At 42.9% G+C, this 22,091-nt stretch overlaps 1 protein-coding gene and 1 long non-coding RNA gene across 2 annotated transcripts; one reads left to right on the forward strand and one right to left on the reverse strand.

Annotated features, from left to right (window-relative positions):
- Positions 1-13,053: 13,053 nt before the first annotated feature.
- On the reverse strand, positions 13,054-20,735 carry LOC141418115 (centrosomal protein 43-like). The gene has a single exon (XM_074058373.1). It carries the CDS (start codon positions 14,965-14,967, stop codon positions 13,828-13,830), a length of 1,140 nt encoding a protein of 379 aa, XP_073914474.1. The 5' UTR covers positions 14,968-20,735; the 3' UTR covers positions 13,054-13,827.
- Positions 20,736-20,851: 116 nt separating this feature from the next.
- LOC141418118 (uncharacterized) lies at positions 20,852-22,091 on the forward strand. The gene is made up of 3 exons (XR_012442770.1): positions 20,852-20,929; positions 21,587-21,712; positions 22,004-22,091. It is a non-coding gene; the product is annotated as an uncharacterized lncRNA (long non-coding RNA).

The raw sequence follows: 22,091 nt of genomic DNA on the forward strand, positions 1-22,091 counted from the left end.
CCCCATTTCCGAACTGACTGAATTTCCAGACCGTAGCTTTGGACCCCGTCCCTTACCCACGAAAAGACCATAGCCGCGCACCGCTCACGTTTGTGCTCGAGACCTTCAGGTTGCTGGCCGCGTTTAGAACGGGCCCACTGAAATCCGTGCTGAGCTTCCAGTGCCAAAGGCCACCATGTCAACGCCAACTTTGAAATGGGGCTAGCCATGGGCGAAATGGCTCCTGGGAAATGTAGTCCAGACCTGGGAAACGCCTCAGAAGGGTGATGCAATTCTTTTCAGCCTGAGCTTGCAGTGCAGGCCACCAACACATGTCCTGTGGCTGGATGTTCCTGTAAAACAGCTAGGGCGAGTCTGTACTGTCTCTACCCGAGACATGAAAGGGAAACAGGGCCTGTCAATTCGGTGGCCAGCCCTACTAGGGGTCTCCTGCCCCAGAATTCACATAAACTCTTTTTAGGACCTGAGTGTTGTTTTCTTCAACTATCCTTAAAGAGTGTGTTTTAAATAATGGTGATGGTTACATTAGTATTGTTTTGTATTAGCCGTTATCATTCTCTTTGCTGAAGTAAATAACTGTGAGCTTTTTTTTCATTTACTTCCTTTCTTATGTGTATATTTATTTAGATTTATGCCTAAACTCTCTAACAGAGGAGTCATTTTTTCCCCAGTATTTTCAGACTCTTCAGGTACTTAAAAGGTATTTCTTTCCTTAGATTGTTTTATTGTGAAATAGAAATTACTTGGATAAAAAGTGCATAAAATGGATTATTTCAGTACAACCACACAAAAGTACATTTCTGATAGATATCTCACAAAGAAATCGCACCAAGGTATTTTTTCTAGTTCTCTGCCCCCAGTCTGACCTTTAGGGTAGGTCAGTTTTAATCTACATGCAATCAAATCGCATGAAACGTCTGTCTTCTTTTAGTTATCAGGTTCCTAACTGCATTAACCCAAAACCCACTATGAAAAGCCTTGCAAAAGAATAGGTATGGCCAACAAAGCCTAAAAATTATTTTCTTCAGTTACTACTTTATTGGGGCACCTCAAAGCAACCCATGTGTACCCAAGGGTTGATGATTCCCTGGGAGGCGAACAGTGAAATGATACAAAGCAAAATCTACAGATAAAGGGCACAGGGAGAAAAACACATACACACAACTCCCAAGGGTCCTTTTCCAATGAAGCCACGTGGGACATTCAGTTCCACAGCAATGACTTGTAACACATGTGAGATGTTGCCAAACAGGAAAGTTTGTTAGATATTGCATATTTGGAGTTTTTATTGGAGGCCAGTGACATAGGGCACCCCACCTTGTACATACCAGAATTTCAGGAAAACAGTGTTTGGTATAAACCATATTGTTTGCAAAAGTAGTTTAAGTATAGTGACAAGTCAATACATTAGTGCTCTGAACCAGAGGTAAACTTTCCAACAACAAATTATACATTTCTTCCCTGATAGAAAGGGGACACAAAAAAGTCAAGACACAAAAGCAACGCAGCTAGACTCACGTAAGATTCAGATGTTGGAACCATCTAATAATGAACTTCAAATAACTATGATTAATATTTGAAAAGATCAAATACAGTTTTTCTCCACCGTGCATGATTTAGTTCTCCAGGAGACATTTAGCACTGTCTTGGAGAGTTTTGTTTGTCACAATTGGAGAGGTGCAATTGGTAGAGGCCAAGGATGCAACTCTATATACTGCACGCCAGGATTACTCTTTGTAACAAAGAACTGCCAGTAGTGTCAAGCTAAAGAACCCCTTGTTGATGAGAACTGGGTGTTAATAGAGAAGTGAAAGAGAGATACATTAACAGAACATAAGAAAGACACACCCAAATAGAGTCATTTGATTTTGAACAAAGATGTAAGATAATTGTATGAAGAAAGGATATTTTCAACAAATGATGTTGAAACAATGTGCAAAAAAACTTGTTTATACAAGAATTAGAAATGTGGGTATAAAATATAACTCTGAATCATTTAACAATAGAAAGATAGAAAATGTCATGTAATAAAAGATATACCTCTGTGTAAAACAGTGAGAGTCTTGAAAGACTTGTTAAATGAATAACTGAATGCATATGTAAGCTATGAAAATTAAGAGGAAAATATATCCTCTAGGACCGCTTTAATAAAAGAGGACACTGGGATAGTGTGTGGGAAACATATTCAGCCGTCCAAACTCAAAGAATGGATTCAGAGACATGTGGAGTACAGTGAAATCAAGACTTTAATGGCATTCTTACAAGATCTCATGCCTGGTGAGCAGAAACACCCAAAGTGGTTACAACAAGCATTTTATTCTCCAGGGTGCAAGTTCCTCATTGACTGAGTACTATGGAGTGTACATTCTTCCTGGAGACTGCCTAAATTTCCTATTGGATTATTTTTTAAATATGCCTCTCTTAGGATTGGTCAAATTTTAGAAGTGGGCTTTAGTGGTATCTGCCTCCCTTTGTGCCAGGAAGGTCTCCCTGTGATACATGCTTTCTGGCACACACATAGTTTTTACCCATTTCCTCGTTCTATTGTGATTTACCCCTCTCAGTTTAAATTCTCTTATCAGTTGGCCCTCCCCCAACATCCTCAAACTGATGCAAGCCAGGATTAAATACCTTTGCCTTGAAGATGGACCACAACTGACTTTATTTCTAACAATAGGGGTGTAGCTTAGTGGTAGAATACTTACCTAGCATGGGTAAGGCCCATCCCCTGCATAAGCTAAAAACAAATAAAAGATGGTATTGACAGAGGAAGAATCACAACTAAAAGATTCACATCTAAAGAGTAGGACCTATAAGAAAATCCCTCCACCCCACATCTCTGCTTTGTCAACCACTTGGACAGAACCTCCTTTACATTTCTTGTAGCCACCATTCTCTCTTTTTGTTCAAACTGAGTGACTTTATCCAGTTTGTGTTACTGGAAAGCCAGTCCCCTGGCCTCAGTGCCAATTTATAATGTACAAATAACAAGAGCAGGGTTATATCCTTTTGAAGAAAAGGATATAATTCATCAGGTGAAGAGGACAACAAGAAGAGTCAACCTCTCAAAGCTCTTTTGTCCCACTTCTGAGGGGAAATGTCCTCTTTTTAAAGGGCAGTTCAGGGGCTTAGCTTGACTACATGATGAAACATCTGACCTTGGTTCTCCAGGTGACTGGTGCCAATCTCTGTTACCAGATTGGATTGTTGTTTGTGTCCTTACGCAGTTGAAGATTGAAAGCACCGGACAAGCAGTTAAGAGTTAAGGCAAATTTATGCCACAGACCAGGAGTTAAGGGTAAAGCAAGCACAAAGTTTATTGAAAGGATTGGAAAGCACCCTGACGGGTGGGACTGAGTGAAAGAGCTAAGCCAAAGAATGGCTGAAGTCCATGAGATTAAATAGAGTTGACTTTAGGCACCCTTCCCACTCTGTTTTTGAAGCTGTAGCTATAACTGGCTGTTTGATTAACTTCTTGCTCAACCTGACCATCTGGCTGCCCCCCCATCCTTCTTAGGCTGGACATTCCCAGAGGGTCTTGTTAGTTCTTCTTGTCCTTGAAACCTGTCACATACATTTTAATATGACTATCCTCATTATTCTGGTGAGACCCCTTTCTTTGTTTATCTTGGGAAAGTATGCTATGTTACTCTCCTTTTAGGGGTCTATAAACCAGCCCTTTAGACGTCTGCCCTTAGGGATGTTTTATCTTGTTTTCCTTGCCTAGGAAGAGAAACTACTGTGCCTCAGCACCTGTGTGCTAAGCTGGTTTCTCAGTCTCCCTAAATGTTTTGCTTCTAAGTATGCCTCTCCTTTAACTAAAGAAAAGTTACTTCTGCCATCTGTCCCTTTACATCCCTAGAGATGTCATTTGATCCTAGGAACATTTCTGCCATTTTATTTCCCCTCCCAGTTGGCCCCTTACATCTCTGAAGCTGTATGTCTTGGTTGACAGGTTTACTTCTCTGGTGGTCAGAGAGAGATAAGAGGTAGAAAACTGCCTGGTTTAATTGAAGAGTAAAGGGAGTTAACTTTGGATGCTCCAGCTTGTATGTAGTCAAAGAAGGGAAATGTATCAGTTTTGTTACATGCCAGTGTGAAGTGTTGTGGGCAGGTATGAAGGTCCTTGTCTTCACAGGCCAGAGAACTGGCTCGTGAGGCAGCTGATTGACTTGTGAGCCAAAGCTGGTAAGGAAGTAGGATTTATTAGCGAGAAAGGAAAGGCTACAGTGAGAGCAGTGCAGTGGAGCCTGGAAACCGGTGGCTCGCTGCTCAGTGAAGGCTGGGGCTTTTATGGATGTTTTAACTCTGGGTTTGGATAAGGATTAGGTGGGCTCTTTTCACTGGCCATGGATTCGTGGGCTTTCTTAGATGAACTGATTTGTTTGCCCCTTATTGGGGGGGAGCAATCTTGAGAGCATTTTTCTCATCAGCCCTGTGGCAGATCTATGAGACGCTGTATCTCCTCTTCAGAGTGCAGGAATGCAGATTTCAGCTCCTTCTCAGGATGCAGGAATCACAGTGCTCTCCATGGAGGGATGGGATACTCATCTGCCCTTCAGGTCTCCAGACCCAACAGTTTGATTAACAAGTAGAGTTCATTGGCCAGTATGCAAGCTGGCTACACCAAAAGTTTTTCCCTTTTGCAGTCCCAATCGTATTTGGTCATATGTACCAATGTATGAAAGATGACATAAAACTTAAATTTTAATTCAAACACCATTTGACAGCAGTTCCTGAGCCTGGGTCTTTAAGGATGTTACCATATAAAGAAGAAAGTAAATAGACTTTCATATACAGTCATATACCAAAGGGCTTCAGGCAACCTGAAGCCTGCTTCTCAAAACTGAATCTATATGTGGCTCAGTGGTTGAGCACTAGCCCTAACCACAATCCTAACCCTAATCCATCCTCTCTATCAGACTGCTCATGCTGGTTTGGTCTCATATACTCAGTTTCCACCTTCAGTTGACTCCTCTAATTCCAAACAGGCTCCACTGCTGTGAGCTTCAACAGCATAGGCTAATCCCAGCGTGAAACCCAACTCTGAGGTGCCTCCCTGACCTAGTCAGCCTTATCACAAAGGCAGAGCCTTCAACCTCAGTACCCAGATGGTGAAACCCACTTTGACTTGACCAACAACCTTGTACTACATTTCCCAGGAGACCTTGTGACCCTGTATGTCACCAGGTAAATGGCTGAAGTATAGGAATTACAACCACCCTGTGGCTGGGATGTCAAAAACAAATGTACTGGACTAGCTAAACAGGTAAGGAAGACCTCCTCAAACAGTGTTAGAATAGTCAACTTCTTTTTTTTATTATTCATTTATTCACATGTGCATACATTGTTTGGGTCATTTCTCCCCCCTGTCCTCCGCCCCATCCTCTCCCCTCCACCCCCATCGCTTCCAGGCAGAACCTGTTCTGCCCTTATCTCTAATTTTGTTGAGAAGACATAAGCATAATAAGAAAGACAAAGCATTTTTGCTAATTGAGTTAAGGATAGCTATATAGAGAGATTCCTAGCATTGCTTTCATGTACAAACATGTTACAACCCAAGTTGATTCATCTCTAACTGATCTTTAAACTGGTTCCTGATCCCCTTTTCATGTTGACCTCTGTCACTCTAAGGTTTCTATATTAGTTCCTCTGGAGTGGGGACATCAAATGCTTTCATGTTTTGGGTTTTCTACCTATCCCCATACCTCCCGTATATGCTCTCCCCTTGTAATGTGACCCAAGTCCAACAACATTTCTGTATTTGCCCTAGATCTAACATATGATTTTTGGTCTTCTGACCCTGGCTAACATCACTCAGGATGATGTTCTCCAGTTCCATCCATTTACTTGCAAATGATAAGACTTCATTCTTCTTCATGGCTGAGTAAAATTCCATTATGTATAAATACCACATTTTCTTGATCCATTCATCAGTAGTGGGGCATCTTGGTTGTTTCCATAACTTGGCTATTGTGAACAGCACTGCAATAAACATGGGTGTGCAGGTGCCTCTGTAGTAACCTGTGTTGCATTTCTTTGGGTATATCCCCAGGAGTGGAATTACTGGATCATATGGCAGATCTATGTTTAGATTTTTAAGAAGCATCCAATTTTTTTTTCAGAGTGGTTGCACAAGCTTGCATTCCCACCAGCAGTGTACAAGGGTTACTTCCCCCCACATCCTTGCCAACACTTGATGTTGGTGTTTTTGATGATGGCTATTCTAACAGGGGTGAGGTGGAATCTTAGTGTAGTTTTAATTTGCATTTCCTTTATGGCTAGAGATGGTGAGCATTTTTTCATGTGTTTTTTGCCCATTTGAATTTCTTCTTTTGAGAAAGTTCTATTTAGTTCATGTGCCCATTTCTTTTTGGGTCATTGATTTGGGGAGAATATAGTTTCTTAAGTTCCCTGTATATTCTGGTTATCAGCCCTTTGTCTGATGTAAAGCTGGCAAATATTTTCTCCCACTCTGTGGGTGGTCTCTTCAGTTTAGAGACCACTTCTTTTGTTGTGCAGAAGCTTTTTAATTTTATGAAGTCCCATTTGTCCATTCTTTCTCTTAGTTGCTAGGCTGCTAGTCTTTGCATATACCTATTACTTCCAGCGTGTTTCCTTCTCTTTCATGTACTAGCTTCAGAGTTTTGGGTCTGATATTAAGGTCCTTGATCCATTTTGAGTTGATACTAGTACAGGGTGATGGACATGGATCTAGTTTCAGTTTCTTGCATATGGATAACCACTTTTCCCAGCAACATTTGTTGAAGAGGCTGTCTTTTCTCCATCGTATATTTTTGGCACCTTTGTCAAAAATGAAGTGGGTATAGTTGTGTGGATTCATATCTGGGTCCTCTATTCTGTTCCACTGGTCTTCATATCTGTTTTTGTGACAGTACCATGCTGTCTTTATTGCTATTGCTTTGTAATATAGTTTGAAGTCAAATATTGTGATACCTCCAGCATTGCTCTTTTTGCTGAGTATTGGCTTAGTTATTCACAGTCTCTTGTGTTTCCAAATGAACTTTAGGGTAGATTTTTCAATCTCTGTGATGAAAGTCATTGGGATTTTGATGGGAATTGCATTAAACATGTAGGTTGCTTTTGGTAGTATAGCCATTTTTACTATGTTGGTTCTACTGATCCATGAACACGGGAGATCTTTCCATCTTCTGTAGTCTTCCTCAATCTCTTTCTTCAGGGATTTGTAATTTTACTTGTAGAGGTCATTCACATCCTTTGTTAAGTTTACTCCTAGGTATTTGATTTTTTTTGAGGCTATTGTAAATGGAATTGTTTCCATATATTCCTTCTCAGTTTGTTCATTGTTGGTGTATAGAAAAGCTAATGATTTTTGTAAGTTGATTTTGTATCCTGCCACCTTGCTGTAGCTGTTTATGGTGTCTAAGAGTTTTGGGGTCTAGTTTTTTGGGGCTTTAAGGTATAGAATCATATCATCTGCAAATAGGGACATTTTGACAGTTGGAATAGTCAACTTCTAATGCAATAGTTGCCAGGGATTCTTAGCCAAAGGGCAGGGAGGAGTCACTGGATGATAATGTTACCACTTAGTCACTAGACTTGGAAGGGGTGAATTCTTTTGAGTTTCAAAAATGTTTCTATGCAGAGACATAGTGAAAATGTTTTACAAGACAAAAAGAAAAAGACAGACAGAAATCTTAGTACTTTCTTAGGCTACTTTTCATCACATACAAATATTCTCTAGCTACTGAGTTCTTACAAATGCTCACCAAACAAGTTATTATAAATTCTCTCAGACTAAAGTGCCTTCCATTCAAAATCCCTAGAAACTGAACCAAAACCTGTAAATATTTCAGAAACCAAAATAAAGACCACTACTATAGTATAAACAATAAATCAACAACATTTCTGATACCTCAAGACCTCAAAAGACTACAGGGTGGCCAAGAACACAGCTCCCAACCTTGGACATAAAAGCAAAGCTTGCCAAATCTCTCAAAGACCACTTCTGTGGTATGACTACCAACTGAACGTTCCTGAGATGGGGTAAGATACCTGAGCCACTTCTGAAACCAAGATGAAAACCACTAATGTGGCCTAACGGTAGTATCATTGGTTAACAATCCCAAATATAGTTTGTGAGCTACTGAATCCATAATCCAAACCAGAGTTTCTGGACAAAAACTGTAGCAGGGAGAAGGACCAGAAAAGAAGCAAGGAAGTCTGTGTTCTAATAATGTAGCAGGGATGAGGGCCAGAAAAGAAGCAACTAAGTGTGTGTTCTGATAATGTAACAAGGGGTAGGGATGGCATAGCAGAGAGATAAAACTTAAAGAACCTAAACATGAAGATGGTCACATAGCACTGGGTGGGGGGAGGATGGTAAAGTAGCCAATAGAATTACATGCAGCCATATGTGAGTTAAACTTTGCTTTTTGCTCTGTAACCTGCTTACAAGGGTATATAAGGTAACCCTTTGTTCTTGGGGCTCAGTCTTTGGACTTGAGTCCACTGAGTCTGTGTTGACACAATAAAATGTTGCTTCCCGCTGAATTGCCTCAGTGTCCCATGTCTCTGTTCAAGATTCCTGCAACATTTCCAGGCATTCATCTAGGATTTGGAGGGCAGTGTTTTCACCTCCTTGTTTTTGGCGGCCTGCTGGGAGGGCCACCCCTGCCAGGCACCAGACCAAACCTGTTGATCTGAGGGGAGGGAGCCTCATCAGACTGGTAAGAACCCAGGTTCAAATTTGGGCCTGCCTCAGGAGGCAGAAGGGGAGTTTGATCAACTCCCAGAGACAGAGACACCCGAGTAACCTCCCCTTTGGGGTGAAGCTGTGTCTCTCATGTTCAGGGAGCAGGGTGGAAGCACTGTGCTGTGTGAGAGTGTGAGCCTGAGACGTGGCCCAGCTATGAAGTGAATGCAGAGTCCTGATCCATGGGTCTGTGGCAAACTCATATGGTCCAGGGTGAGCCCCAACAGGGCCTCTGGTCTGGGGTTTATATGGACTCACTGCAGTTAAGAGATGTTTAAATCCCTGTGAGGGGAGCAGCTGGAGATGGCAAGGCAAGTGAGGACCCTCTATAGGTGCTTTTCCTGGCCGGCCAACCATATCCAGATCACCAATAAAGGGCACATATTGTTCTCCATTGTGTGTCAGAGAAGAGAACCCACTTTTGCATCTCTTCCAAAACCCCTTCCCCTTCATGTCTGTCTTGACATGTGATAACAGGAGAAAATGGGTGGAAATCAGAGTAAAAACACTCCCTTGGAGTGTATGGTTAAAAACTTTAAAAAGGGATTTAATGGAGACTTTGGGCTTAAGTTAACCCCTAACAAGCTTAAGACCCTTTGTGAAGTAGATTGGCCTGCTTTTGGTGTAGGGTGGCCTCCGCAAGGGTCACTAGATAAAACTGGAGTTAATGAAGCTTGTAAGGTAATTGTAGGGAATCCTGGGCACCCAGATAAGTTTCCCTATATTGACTGCTGGCAGGATGCTGTCCTCAGCTGGCCCCCATGACTAAGGTCCTGTCTGGAAGGGGCCTGTAGGATTATGGTAGCTAGGGTGGCCACAACTTCCAAGTGTAGAGATAAAACAAAGGAGCCCATACTGGCTGAGGAACCCAAGGAAATACCACTGCCCTCTTTGCCACTTTATCCACCTCTGCAACCAGCACCCAGTTCTGCACCCCCACCTCTGACATTGGTCCAGAAGATTCTGGGGCCTCAATTTCCCTGATTTCTATGGACCCCATATCCACTCTGAGTCCACCAATGCTCACCCCACATTCCCCATTTAGTTGGGGGCATCCAGCTAGTCCCCACAAGGACCCCTTCTCTCCTCAGGCCCCCACTGCCTTGCAGATGCCCCTCAGGGACATCCAAGGCCAAGTGTATTATGACCAGGATAGTCAAATTCAAGGGGGACAGATATTTGTCTACCAGCCTTTACCACCACAGACCTCCTAAACTGGAAACATCATGCCCCGTCCTTCACAGAAAAGCCTCAGGCTCTGATTGATTTGATGCAGTCTATTATCCAGACTCATATACCTGGGCAGATTGTCAACAACTTCTTCTGACTCTATCCAATACTGAAGAGCAATGCCGTGTTGGCAGCTCTAAAGTGGTTAGACAATCTTGCCCCTGAGGGCACTCTAAATGCCCAGGCATACACTCAAGCTCATTTCCCTGAGGAAGACCCCCACTGGGACCCCAATGATGACTTAGACCACTGGTGGCTTGAACAGTATCAGGAGGCACTATTAGGGGGCATGAAGGAAGGAGAAAAGGAGGTCATGAACATGAAGAAAAATCAGAAGTCTGTGAGGCCTTCTATTGTACACCCCCTTTGATCTGGAAGCCACTGAAAACCAGTGGATGATTAACACTGCTTTTTTTGGCCAGGCCCAACGGGACATAACTGCAGAAACTGGTGGGATTCACTGTAATGAATGATAGCCAGCTTCTGAAGGTGGCCACAAAGGTTTTTGTCAGGAGGCTAAATGGGAGGCTGACAGGAAGGTGAAAAGGAAAGTGGACTCCTTACAGAAACTCTTGCTAAACAGGTGGGCCCCAGAGAGCTAATCCAGGCAGAGGCAGAGGCAATCCCTGAGGATGGTGAAAAATGCCCCCCAGGATGCTCCCACCCTAGGGAGGAATGAGGGCAACACCAATATGCCTGCCCCAATGGGCCAGGGACTCCCAAAAGGACCCTCAGACCAGAGGCAGAGGCCAGGTTGTCCAGGGAAAATATCAGCCCATGTGCAGGAGAGCCAGTCCCTGGGAGGAAAACATTGTTGGACTGGCAAGCCTGGAAGGCTATGAGGGGGGGAATAGGACAAACTGGGCTCCATCCTCCTGGGCCCCCAGGAGCCTGTGGTCCAAATGAAAATAGGGGGCCATCCCATTGATCTCATGGTGAACATGGGTACAAAACATTTAGTTGTGACCCAAACAGTGGACCCTCTTTCCTCAACCTGATTGTAGACTTTACTCTTTCCAAAAAGCATACAATTATTATCAGGACCACAGGGGACCAGGCGGTCCCCCTTCTTAGTGTCCAGATGCTGCAATCTTGGGAGTCATGAAGTAAGGCATGAATTTCTTTGTTTCCTTGATTGCCCTGTGAGCCTGAGGGGCTGGGACTTATTATGCAAACTGAGGGCACAGACAACTTTGATTTGGATGGTATATCAGCCTTAAAGTTGAGAGGACCTGAGGCAAAAACTCTAACCATCATGGTTGCACAAGAGGAAGAATGGTGGCTCTTTGACCTTGAGGGAAGGCCTCCTGAGATTTCTGAGCTTCCCTTTAAGATTCCAGGTGTATGGGCTGAAGATAACCCCAAGAACTAGCCTGAAATGTTCCCCCAGTAGTGGTGGAACAAAAGCCAGGAGCCACCCCCGCCAGCCAAAAACAGTACTTCATCCCCTGCAAGGCTCAAGTCAGAATTCAAAAACACTTTCCTCTGATCTTGTCAGCCATCCTTGAACACCCCCTTATTACCAGTCACGAAACCAGGGACTGAGGATTTCAGGCCAGTTCAGGACCTCTGGGCAGTAAATTCAGCAACTGTCACTTTGCACCTTGTAATGCCAAATTCATACATGCTTTTAGGACTTGTCCTGATTGAGGCAAAGTGTTTCACCTGCCTAGATCTTAAGGATGCATTTTTCTGCATCTGCCTGGCCCCAGAGTCAGCCTGGTTTTGCCTCCCATGGGAAAACCCCAATACTGGGAAAAGGAGGCAACCTGCCTGGACTTGATTGCCACAAGGTTTCAAAAATTTGCCCACTATTTTTGGAACTGCCTTGGCATCTGACCTCAAAGCCTTCTCGGCCAAGCAACATGGCTCCACACTCCTCCAGTACATAGATGGCCTCCTGCTGGCTGGACCCACTCGAGAGGACTGTATAGAAGGGACTTTCCTCCTCCTTTCTTTTTTATGGGAGGCAGGATACATAGTCTCTAGGAAAAAGGCCCAGATTTGCCAAAATGCTGTCAAATACCTCAGCTTTCACCTGCCCCGGGGGCAAAGCAGGCTTGGTCCTGAGAGGAAACAGACTGGCTTTTCCATTCCCTAAGACCTGCTGGCAAATGAGATAGTTTTTGGTAGCTGCAGGTTTCTGCTGAATCTGGATCCCTAACTACTCCCTCTTGGCCAAACCCCTCTATAAAGTTACAAACCAGGGAGAACAGGAGCCTTTAGTATGGGGGAAAGAACAAGAAAAAGCCTTTAAAGAACTCAAGAGGGCACTCGCAAATGTCCCTGCTCTAGGCCTGCTGGATGTGATGAAGCCCTTTTTCCTGCATGTCCATGAACAAAAGGGGACAGTTATCGGGGTCCTGATGAAGCTACTAGGCTCCTGGTACCAGCCAGTGGCTTACTTGCCAAAACAACTTAATGCTGTTTCCCAAGGCTGGCTGCCTTGCCTGCATGCCCTAGCAGCCACCGCTGCCCTAGTGACAGAAGCAGACAAACTTATCCTAGGGAAAGAACTCACTGTCTGGGTTCCCCACTCCATCTTGACACTCATGGAGTACAAGGGAAATTATTGGCTGACTAACTCTTGGATGGTCAAATACCAGTGAATGCTGTGTAAAAACCCATGCATCCAGCCGGAGGTTGTTAAGACTCTAAGCCTAGCCATCCAATTACCAGTTGACTCAGCCCCCATCCCGGAGCATGACTGTTTAGAGGTTATGGATGAGGTGTTATCCAGCCAGCCAGCCTTTAAGTATTTCACCGATGACAGCAGCTTTGTCCAGAATGGCACACGTTTTGCAAAATATGAAGTAGTGACTCTGGACACTGTCATTGAAGCACGTCTGTTGCAGGTCAGGACCTCTGCAGAAAAAGCTGAGCTCATTACTCTCTCGCAGGCACTCCAGCTTGCTGCAGGAGTGTGGGTAAACATCTATATGGACTCTAAATGTGCCTTTACTACCATTCATGTCCATGGAGCCCTACATAAAGAAAAGGGGCTCATTAACTCGAGAAGAAAAAGTGTTAAGTGCAAACTGTTGGAGGAACTCCTTTTATTTCTTATTTATTTATTTTTTTCAGATGCATTTTGGTTTTAATATATTTCAAGGCATCTTTACAAATAATAACTGTAATGAAGAGAACCTGGGACAAAAGCTGCTTATACAGACAACAGGAGGAATGGGGACCATAAGTGTTAACTGACATTGACAACTCTATGAGTTAAAAGTCATAACCACTTCTAGATTTCTTCAAAATAAGCAAAACTAAATAGCACACACAAGAGTACTTTAATATAACCTTAATGGTCTAACAAACCTTCCAAAAGGAAGGAAATACAAAATCAAGCTGACACATCAAGCATAACTTACATTAATATACTTCAGCATCATGAGTTTACCAGGTCATTTCACCTAATATCTTAGAACACACTAAGGGCGTAAGTTAACCAGATGTAAATACATCTGGTTTCGGATGGCTAAAGGTCAGGTTTTCAAAGATCTCTGCACCAGCAGCCACACAGGAAGAGTCATGTGAACCTATGACTCTACTGACACCTCTCTTTATTCTCTTAACACAGAAGTTCCCTCCCTGTAATGAACTTGAGTGTTCTCAATTTTCATAGAGAAATGTCAAGCTAAACCAAATTAAGAATATTAAATCTTCCACACATGGGCTCATATAGGAAGTATTTTGTTTAGTAAAATGAAGTTAATTTTTAAAAATATGTGCAGTCTTTTTTGAAATGGAAGGCACCAACAGGGAGTAGACATTCCAGCAAAAAGTGATTGTCTGAAAAAAAAAAATGGAGCTGATCAGTCCTGTCTCTGTCAATCAGAATACTTCCTTCTTCCTGTCTACGCCACATCTTCCAGGTAGTCTGCAATGTCACTGAGCTGGGAGGCAGTCAGGTCTTGTGTGAGGTCATCGAGTTTATCACTGGTGTTGATGTCATCTACTCCTGTGGAAAGGTCTTCTTCAATCTGTTCACCAATACTTAGCTCACTTTGTTCTGAGCGATGGCTGGCACTATTAAAATCATCAATATAGTCATCTTCTTCTCCATTTCCTAATCCAAGTGATCCAATTTTATCACTGATCAATTTCAGATCTTTCAAAACCATACTTCCCCTTTTACCCTCAGAGTCTTTTAATGAAGGGGCTCCTGCCAGGGAGCTGAGCCCACTCCTTAAGGTGGGTGCATCAGAGAGCGAGGCCAGGCTTCCCACCTGCTTCCTTGGTTCACTTCTCCAACCATAAGTTTTTTCTGGTTTAGGAATTGGATCATCAAAGAAAGAATCTCCTTCCATATCATCTTCATCTGGACAAAGGCCAGCTTTGTCTTTGACGTCTAAAGTGGCACTGCTTAAGAAAGATCCAACTTTTGTTTCATGGGTCAATGAGTGCAGACTGCTCTTGCTCTTCTGTTCTGATAAGGAGATACTTGTGTCACTCTGACTGGCCTCACTGCTGGCCTTCTTACTTGGGATTGTATTTGAACTTGTTTTTCCTTCTGGTGACTTTGGTGGAGAGTGTATATCAGACAGATCCAGTGCACCTTCCCCACCAGTGGGCCCTTTCTCTTTCTGCTGACAGCGTCTAATCACTTCTAATAATAACGGTCCACCCACTGTACCTTCTGCTTCAATGATACCTAAATCTCGGGCTAAATTATCTTGACCTTCAAGACCTTGAAATGTGCTAGTTTCAGGTTGAAAAACAGCCAAGGTAAAGTCAAGGTTAAAAAATTGAAGAAATTCTGCAACAAGACTAGCCACTAAACGACCATCTTTCGTATTTAAAAACTTTTTCAGGCTCTCATTGACTAAAGGAGTTTTATTCTCTACTTTTTCTTGCTCCTCTAGCGCTAAAAACACAGCGGCTCTGAGTTCGGCCTTGATGCGGTTCAGGACGCCGCTGTTCTCTAGCGTCTGCACCAGCAGGTCCCGCAGCTCTGTGTCCTCCTCGGCCACCACCGCGGCCGTCGTTGCCGCCATCTTGCTTCTCCAAGACAACCGCCCAAGCCTCGCGAACGGCCAACGGCCCCCTTAGAAGCCACAGGGCGCGCAGGCCGCGCAGGCGGAACCCCCGGAGGAACTCCTTTTAAAGACCTGTTTGTGGGCTTTACTGAGATGCTATGGGCCAAAAGATGCAATATTTGCTGGTGTTTGTCTTCCCCTTCTTAGGGTGGGTGGAAGCCTTCCCTACTCAGACTGTGAAAGCCTGGGAAGTGGCCAGGTGCCTGTTAAAGGAAATCATCCCTTGGCTTGGAATACCTATGTCTATTGGGTCAGACAAATGGGGTGGACTTTGTGACTGAGGTGGTGCAGTTGGTGGGTATGTGTTCAGGAATAACCTGGAAGCTGCACATGACTTATTGCCCCCAGAGTTCAGGAAAAGTAGAACATATAAACAGGACTCTAAAACTACAATTGGGAAAACTATGCCAGGAGACCTACCTACAATGGGATCAGTTACTGCACATAGCCTTGCTCAGGATTAGCTCAAGTTCCACCAAACAGATGGGTCTCTCCCCTTTTGAAATGCTTTTTGGGTGTCCACCCCCTTTAGTCAAAGGCCTGCAAGGGGACCTTAAGAAAATAATTGATCTCACCCTGAGACAATAGATGCAGGCACTCAGGTTGACTCAAAAATCAATGGCTGGGTAAGAGAGAGATTTCCCATTAGCCTGACAACTCCCATGTACCCTTATTAACCAGGGGATGCTGTTTGGATATAAGAATGGAATGTTCAATCATGGAAGCCCCACTGGAGGGTCCCTTTGTTGTTTTATCCACCCCCACCACAGGTCAGGTAGCAGAGATTGTTCCCTGGATCCACCACAGCTGACTGAAGCCAGCTTCCCTCAAGTGGGGGTGCATCCCTGACCCAGCCTCACCATGCAAGATCACCCTCTAGAATGCCTGTACCCTTCCCCAGCAGGACCCTCCTTCCCAAGAGACAACAGGAGACCATGGACGGCAAGACATCAGCCCTGCTCTAGTCACTCCTGAAGCTGACTAGTCTATGCATGGTGGAAGCTTGATGAATTGCCCATCTCACCTTTGAGGATGAGTGCCTTCCATGTTTTCTTCTTGCTAATTTTGGTCAGCTCTCTACCTGGGGACTCCCAGGCTTTGGACTCTGACTCACGTATGTGCACTACCCAAGCGGGAAGTGTTGTTATCAAAATTGGTTTTCCATTCTTATTATTCTTGTGCAGACCTGGAAGGGATGGAGTCCCAATGACCCTGTTTGAAGTCTGGTTCTCAACCCTAGGTGGGTTCAAGACCTTAACAGAGGCATCATTCTTTGTCTTAGGAGCATGTGTGATATTACCCTGCCTAATCCCCCTGGTACTGCAGTCCTCCAGGACCATTATGGAAGTCACTATAGAAAGAAAGGTGGCTGCTCATGTAATAATGCTGTGAAAATATAAACCTCTAGATCAAGATGATGCTCTTTGACCCAGAAGTGGGTCTGAGCATTAAAGGGGGGAATAATGTAGCAGGGAAAAGGACCAGGCAACTCTGTGTTCTGATAGCAGGCAAGTCTGTGTTCTGATAATGTAACAAGGGGAGAGGATGGCATAGCAGAGAGACAAAACTTAAAGAATCTAAACGTGAAGAAGGTCACGTAGCACTGGGAGGGTGTGTGAAGTAGCCAATAGAGTTACATGCAACCATATATAGTTAAACTTTGCTTTTTGCTTCTGTAACCTGCTCGCAAGGGTATATAAGGTGAGATCCCTTTGTTCTTGGGGCTCGAGTCTGCCGAGTCTGTGCTGGCATAATGAAATGTTGCTTCCTGCTGAATTGCCTCGGTGTCCCATGTCTCTGTTCGAGATTCCCACAACAAAACCTGCAAAGCCTGTGGAGCTGGTGCAATCAGACCTCAGTTCAATGCGGTGATCAAGCTGCGCTCTTACAAATCAATGAACACAAGCCAATAAGCACTGCTCCAAAATAAAACACAGGAGAGGAGGGGTTGTCATGTCTCAGATGGGGAGGATATCAAAGATAGGGGCAGCTGGGGCAGAACCAACTATGGCTGACACTGTAGTGAAGGTTCAGGCAGCCACTTGTCACCCACAAAAAAGATCCACACTGAACGTCACTATTATCCATCCTCTTCTGTATGCTCCTAAAAGAGGGGTGCCTTTGCGGTCATCAAATGCTAGGCAGGTGCCAGTAGCTCATGCCTATAATCCTAGCTACCTAGAAGACAGAGATCAAGAGGATTGTGTTTTGAAGCCAACCCAGGAAAAATAGTGCATGACACCCTATCTTGAAAATACCCAATGCAAAAAAGGACTTGTGGAGTGGCTCAAGTGTGAGGCCCTGAGTTCAAACCCCAGGACTACAAAAAAAAAAAAGTTAGCAATCAACTGACTAGGGTTCTTTTGCTCTGCCCAGATAGGAACTGTGGGTAAGTGAGGAAACTGCCAGTGCTGGCATTCCTGAGCCCATGACCACCCAAGGACTAAGGGCTGGGCTGGCAGACCAAGAGACTTACAGCTCCAAACTCTGAGAGCTAAGGGTCTGTTGCTCCAGGCTTAGAAATCAGAATCTTATGGCTGTGTGCTGGCACCCAAAGCCTTACAGTTGTCATGTCTAGGATGTTGGGATACTCAGTACTTGATAGCAGCCAATGTTACAGCTTCTGGGGTCTAGGGTGTCTGAGACCTTGGTACTCAAGCTTGGCAGCTCTCTGAACTCTTCCAGAGACCAGGATCCAGTTTCTCATCTTCAGCATTTCACAGACCTTGTGGCATGCTGACTTACATACCTTCAGTTATTATCCAAAAGTGGTCTAGCAGGATCATATGGTAGCTCTATTTTTAGTTTTTTGAAACTCTCTCTGTACTGATTTCCATAGTGGCTACACTAGTTTACATCCCACCAAAAGTGTGTAAGGGTCCCTTTTTCTTATGCATCTTCAATGGCATTTGTTGTTTTCTTGATGGTAGCCATTCTGCCTGGGGTGAGATGGATGGGTTGAGATGAAATCTCAGTGATGTGTTGATTTGCATTTCCTTTATGACGAAGGATGTTGAACAATTCATCATGTGTTTATTGGACCATTTGTACTTCTTATGAAAACTGCTCATTTATTAATTGGATTTTTTGTTTTTATTTTCATTTTTGAGTTCTTCATATATTGTGGAAATTAATCACGTATCAAATGAATAGCTGGCAAATATTTTCTCCCAGTCTACAGGCAATTTACTCTAATAATTGTTTTCTTTGATGGGCAGCTTTTTAGTCTGATGCAACCTTGTTTGTCAATGCTTGCTCTTATTTCTCGAGCTATTCAGAGTATTATACAGAAAGGCATTACCTTTATCCATGTCTTCATGTGCTTTCCCCTACTAGTTTCAAAGTTTCAAGTCTTACATTAAGGTCTCTGATCCATTTTGAATTAATTTTTGTGCAAGGTGAGAGAGAGGGCACTAGTCCCAGTCTTCTACATGTGGGATATCCAGTTTTTCTAATACCATTTGTTGAAGAGACTACCTTTTATCCAATATATACTTTTGTCCAAAATCAGATGGTTGTAGCTGTGTGGTCTTCTTTCTGGGTCCTTTATTTTATTCCACTGGTCTATGTATCTGTTTGAATGGCAATATCATGCTGGCTTGTTACAATAGCTTTGTAGCGTAATTTGAAGTTAGGTACTATGATACCTTGGGTATTACCCTTTCTGCTCAGGATTGCTTTGGCTAATTCAGGATCTTTGTGCTTCTATACGAACTTGGGAATTTTTTTTCTATTTCTATGAAGAATGTCATTGGTATTTTGATTATATAGGTCGGTTTTGGTAATACAGCGATATTGATTCTGCTAATCCATAAACATGGTAGGTCTTTCCACCTTCTAGTATCCTCCTTCAAAGTGTTTTATTATTTTCATTGTAAAGATTTGTCACATTCTTAGTAAGCTTATTCCTATTTATTTTTTGAGGATATTGGAAATGGATTCTTTTCCTAGTTTCTCAGTATGTTTGTTAATGGTATATAGAAAAGCTACTGAATTTTTTATGTTGATTTGTACCTGACACTTTGCTAAACGTGCTTATCAGCTCTAAAAGTTTTCTGGTGTAGTCTTTAGGCTCTTTTAAGTATAAGATCATATCATCTGCAAATGGGGAAATTTTGACTTCTTCCTTTCCTACCTCGTCACTTTATTTTACTTACCTTATTGTCTAGCTATTAATTCAAGCACTATATTAAATAAAAGTGGGGAGAGTGGAACCCTTGTCTCGTTCTTAACTTTAGAGGAGATGATTTCCATTTTCCCCTATTAGTATGATGTTGGCTACAGGTTTGTCATATATGTCCTTTATTAAGTTGAGGTAAGTTCCTTTTATTGCTACTTTCTTCAGACATCTTATCATGGAAGGATGTTGAATTTTGTCACAGGCTTTTTTCTACATCTACTGAGATGAACATGTGTATTTTGTCCTGCCTTTGTATATTTACAGTATTACATTTATCAATTTGCATATGTTAAAACCTTCTGAAAACCTGGAATGAGACTAACTTGTGTATGATATTTTTGATGGATTGTTGGATTCTGTGTGCCATTATTTTATTGAGAGTTTTTGTGTCTATGTTCATTAAACAGACTGCCCTATAAATTCTTTTTGTTGTATCTTTGTTCAGCTCTGAAATGAGTGTAATACTGGCTTCATAGAATGAGGTTGGTAGCATTCCTTCTCTTTCTATTTCCTAGAAAAGTTTGATGAGTATTGGTATTAGTTCTTCTTAAAAGGTCTGATAAAATTCAGTAGTGAATCCATCAGGACCTGGACTTTTCTTTGTTGGAAGACTCTTTATTACTGCTTCAATTTCATTGCTTGTTATTTCATTGCTTATATTCTCTTGGTTGAATTTTGGTCATCCTGGGGAGGGGGGATATTTTAGGGATATCTGATGATTCTTCATTGTAGGGGGATCTACACTTTTTTTTTTTTTTTGCAGTACTGGAGCTTGAACTCAGGGTGTACACCTTGAGCCACTCTGCCAGTCCTTTTTTGTGAAGGGTTTGCTTTGAGATAGGGTCTCTTGACTTATTTGGCTGGGGCTGGCTTCGAACCATGATCCTCCTGATCTCTGCTTCCTGAGTTTCTAGGATTACAAGCATGAACCACCAGCAACCAGCACTATTTTTTAGGACAGTAATCAGAGCTTGGAGGATAATGAGAGTTGGTAGTACAGTTGGGTCAAAGACTATGTGCACAACTGTTTATGTGCCAGTGAAGACTACTAGGGTTGTGAACATCAGTCATCTCATTGAATATCTGGTGAATCTACTCAAGGTTATTTGGGCTTCAAAATTGCCTTTAGTTGTTTGGTGGCCATTGCATGTTCTGGAAGTAAATAACACAGTAGGTGTCATGGACTTTGTTGGACATGAAATCAGTGAAAGGCACTGTTCCTAGAGACGTACACAGGAGAATCCTGGGCAGGTATATTTGTTTCTGAGATTGTAGAGTCCCATTGGCCTTGAGGTGACCTTGGGGATATGAAATGCAGGCTCTGGATAGTTGTAGAGGATATTTATGACAAATTAGAATGGTCTTATCTCTCTTATCCTGATTTATGCCATGATTTTGGCATGAATAGTAGCATTGAAATCCTTCTGCTTTAGTTTATTCTCTGATTTTGGTTGGGGCCAGGATTTCCTTGGATTCCTAATGACCTTCTTCGAGGAAGAAAATGGTCTCCTCATTTGTTCAATCTCTGGGGCTGGGGGCAGGGCTCAAGTGGTAAAGGAATTGCCTAGCAAGAGCAAGGCCCTGAGTTCAAGTCCCAGTACCACCCCCCGAAAAATGTTCTGAGGAAATCTTGACTTTTCATGATTCTTTCTCTCTCTTTTCTTTCCCAGGACTCTGCTTCAGCAAGAGGAGAATCCAGAAGAGGACCTGTGAACTCCTGGAATTTAAATCATGGCCCACGTGAGTTAGGATTTTCTCCAAAAACACAATTATTTGTATGACTGCATATGAATAATTTTATTGCTTGTCTTGAAACTACTTACCTAAATCACTAGTTGTTACTAACTATAAAAAACCAGGCACTGGTGACTCAAGCGTGTAATCCTAGCTACTCAAGACGCAGAGATCAGGAGGATCGAGGTTCAAAGCCAGCCTGGGCAAATAGTTCTAGACCCTATCTCGAAAATACCCGATACAAAAAATGGCTGGCAGAGTGGCTCAAGTGGTAGAGTACCTGCTTAGCAAGCATGAGGTCCTGAGTTCAAACTCCAGTTCTGTCAAAAATAAAAAATAAATTTGGATTTAGTGATTCTAGACAGGTGTAGCCTCTCCATGATGTCAACCAAAAACTCCAAGGACGTCTGTTATTCTGGGCTGCCACCCTAGTGTCTTGGTGTCTGTGATGTGAAGGCTTAAGTGTGTTGTGACTGAGTTTTTAACAGCCCCTGGGTACTCAGCTTTAGTCCCCTTTTTCCATGTCGTTTCCTCCAGTTCCATAGATAGCCACCCTGTAGGGCTTTGCTCATTGTGTGTCCCATTCTTTGCTGCTCCCTTTTCCTCCACCATGTAAATGGATTCTTAAAATTTCACCATTAACATTTGAGTTTGTCCTTTTAGCAATTGATGACGTTCAGAGATGTGGCTATAGAATTCACTCAGGAGGAATGGGAGTGCCTGAACCAGAACAGAGGAATTTGTATGCAGACGTGATGGCAGAGAACTACAGCCACCTCATCTCAGTGGGTAAGATTCAGAATTTGACCCTAAAATCACTGCATCTATTTTGTCAATTTTGGGATTGTTTTTCAAATATCTCTGGAAATTTCTGAGCTGTGTTCCCAGGAAAATGGTTTTGTGTTTTGTGAAGTTAGCAGTAGTCATCATCATTGGGAACCTCACCTTCCCCATCCTTCAGAAATCCTTTATTCTTTTTGCTTGCCTTTTGAAAGCTGTCATTGTCTTCCTTAATAAGCAAGGGACCAAATGCAAATTTTAGAACTCTAACCCATTTTCTATATTCTATCTTTTGTTTAGGACTTTGCATGTATCAACCACATGTTTTCTCCTTATTGGGGAAAAGAACAAGAGCCTGGGATGGATTTGAATGATGAGACAAGAGGAC

This window comes from Castor canadensis, chromosome 16, assembly GCF_047511655.1.
Source record: "Castor canadensis chromosome 16, mCasCan1.hap1v2, whole genome shotgun sequence".
In the NCBI taxonomy this organism is placed as follows: domain Eukaryota; kingdom Metazoa; phylum Chordata; class Mammalia; order Rodentia; family Castoridae; genus Castor; species Castor canadensis.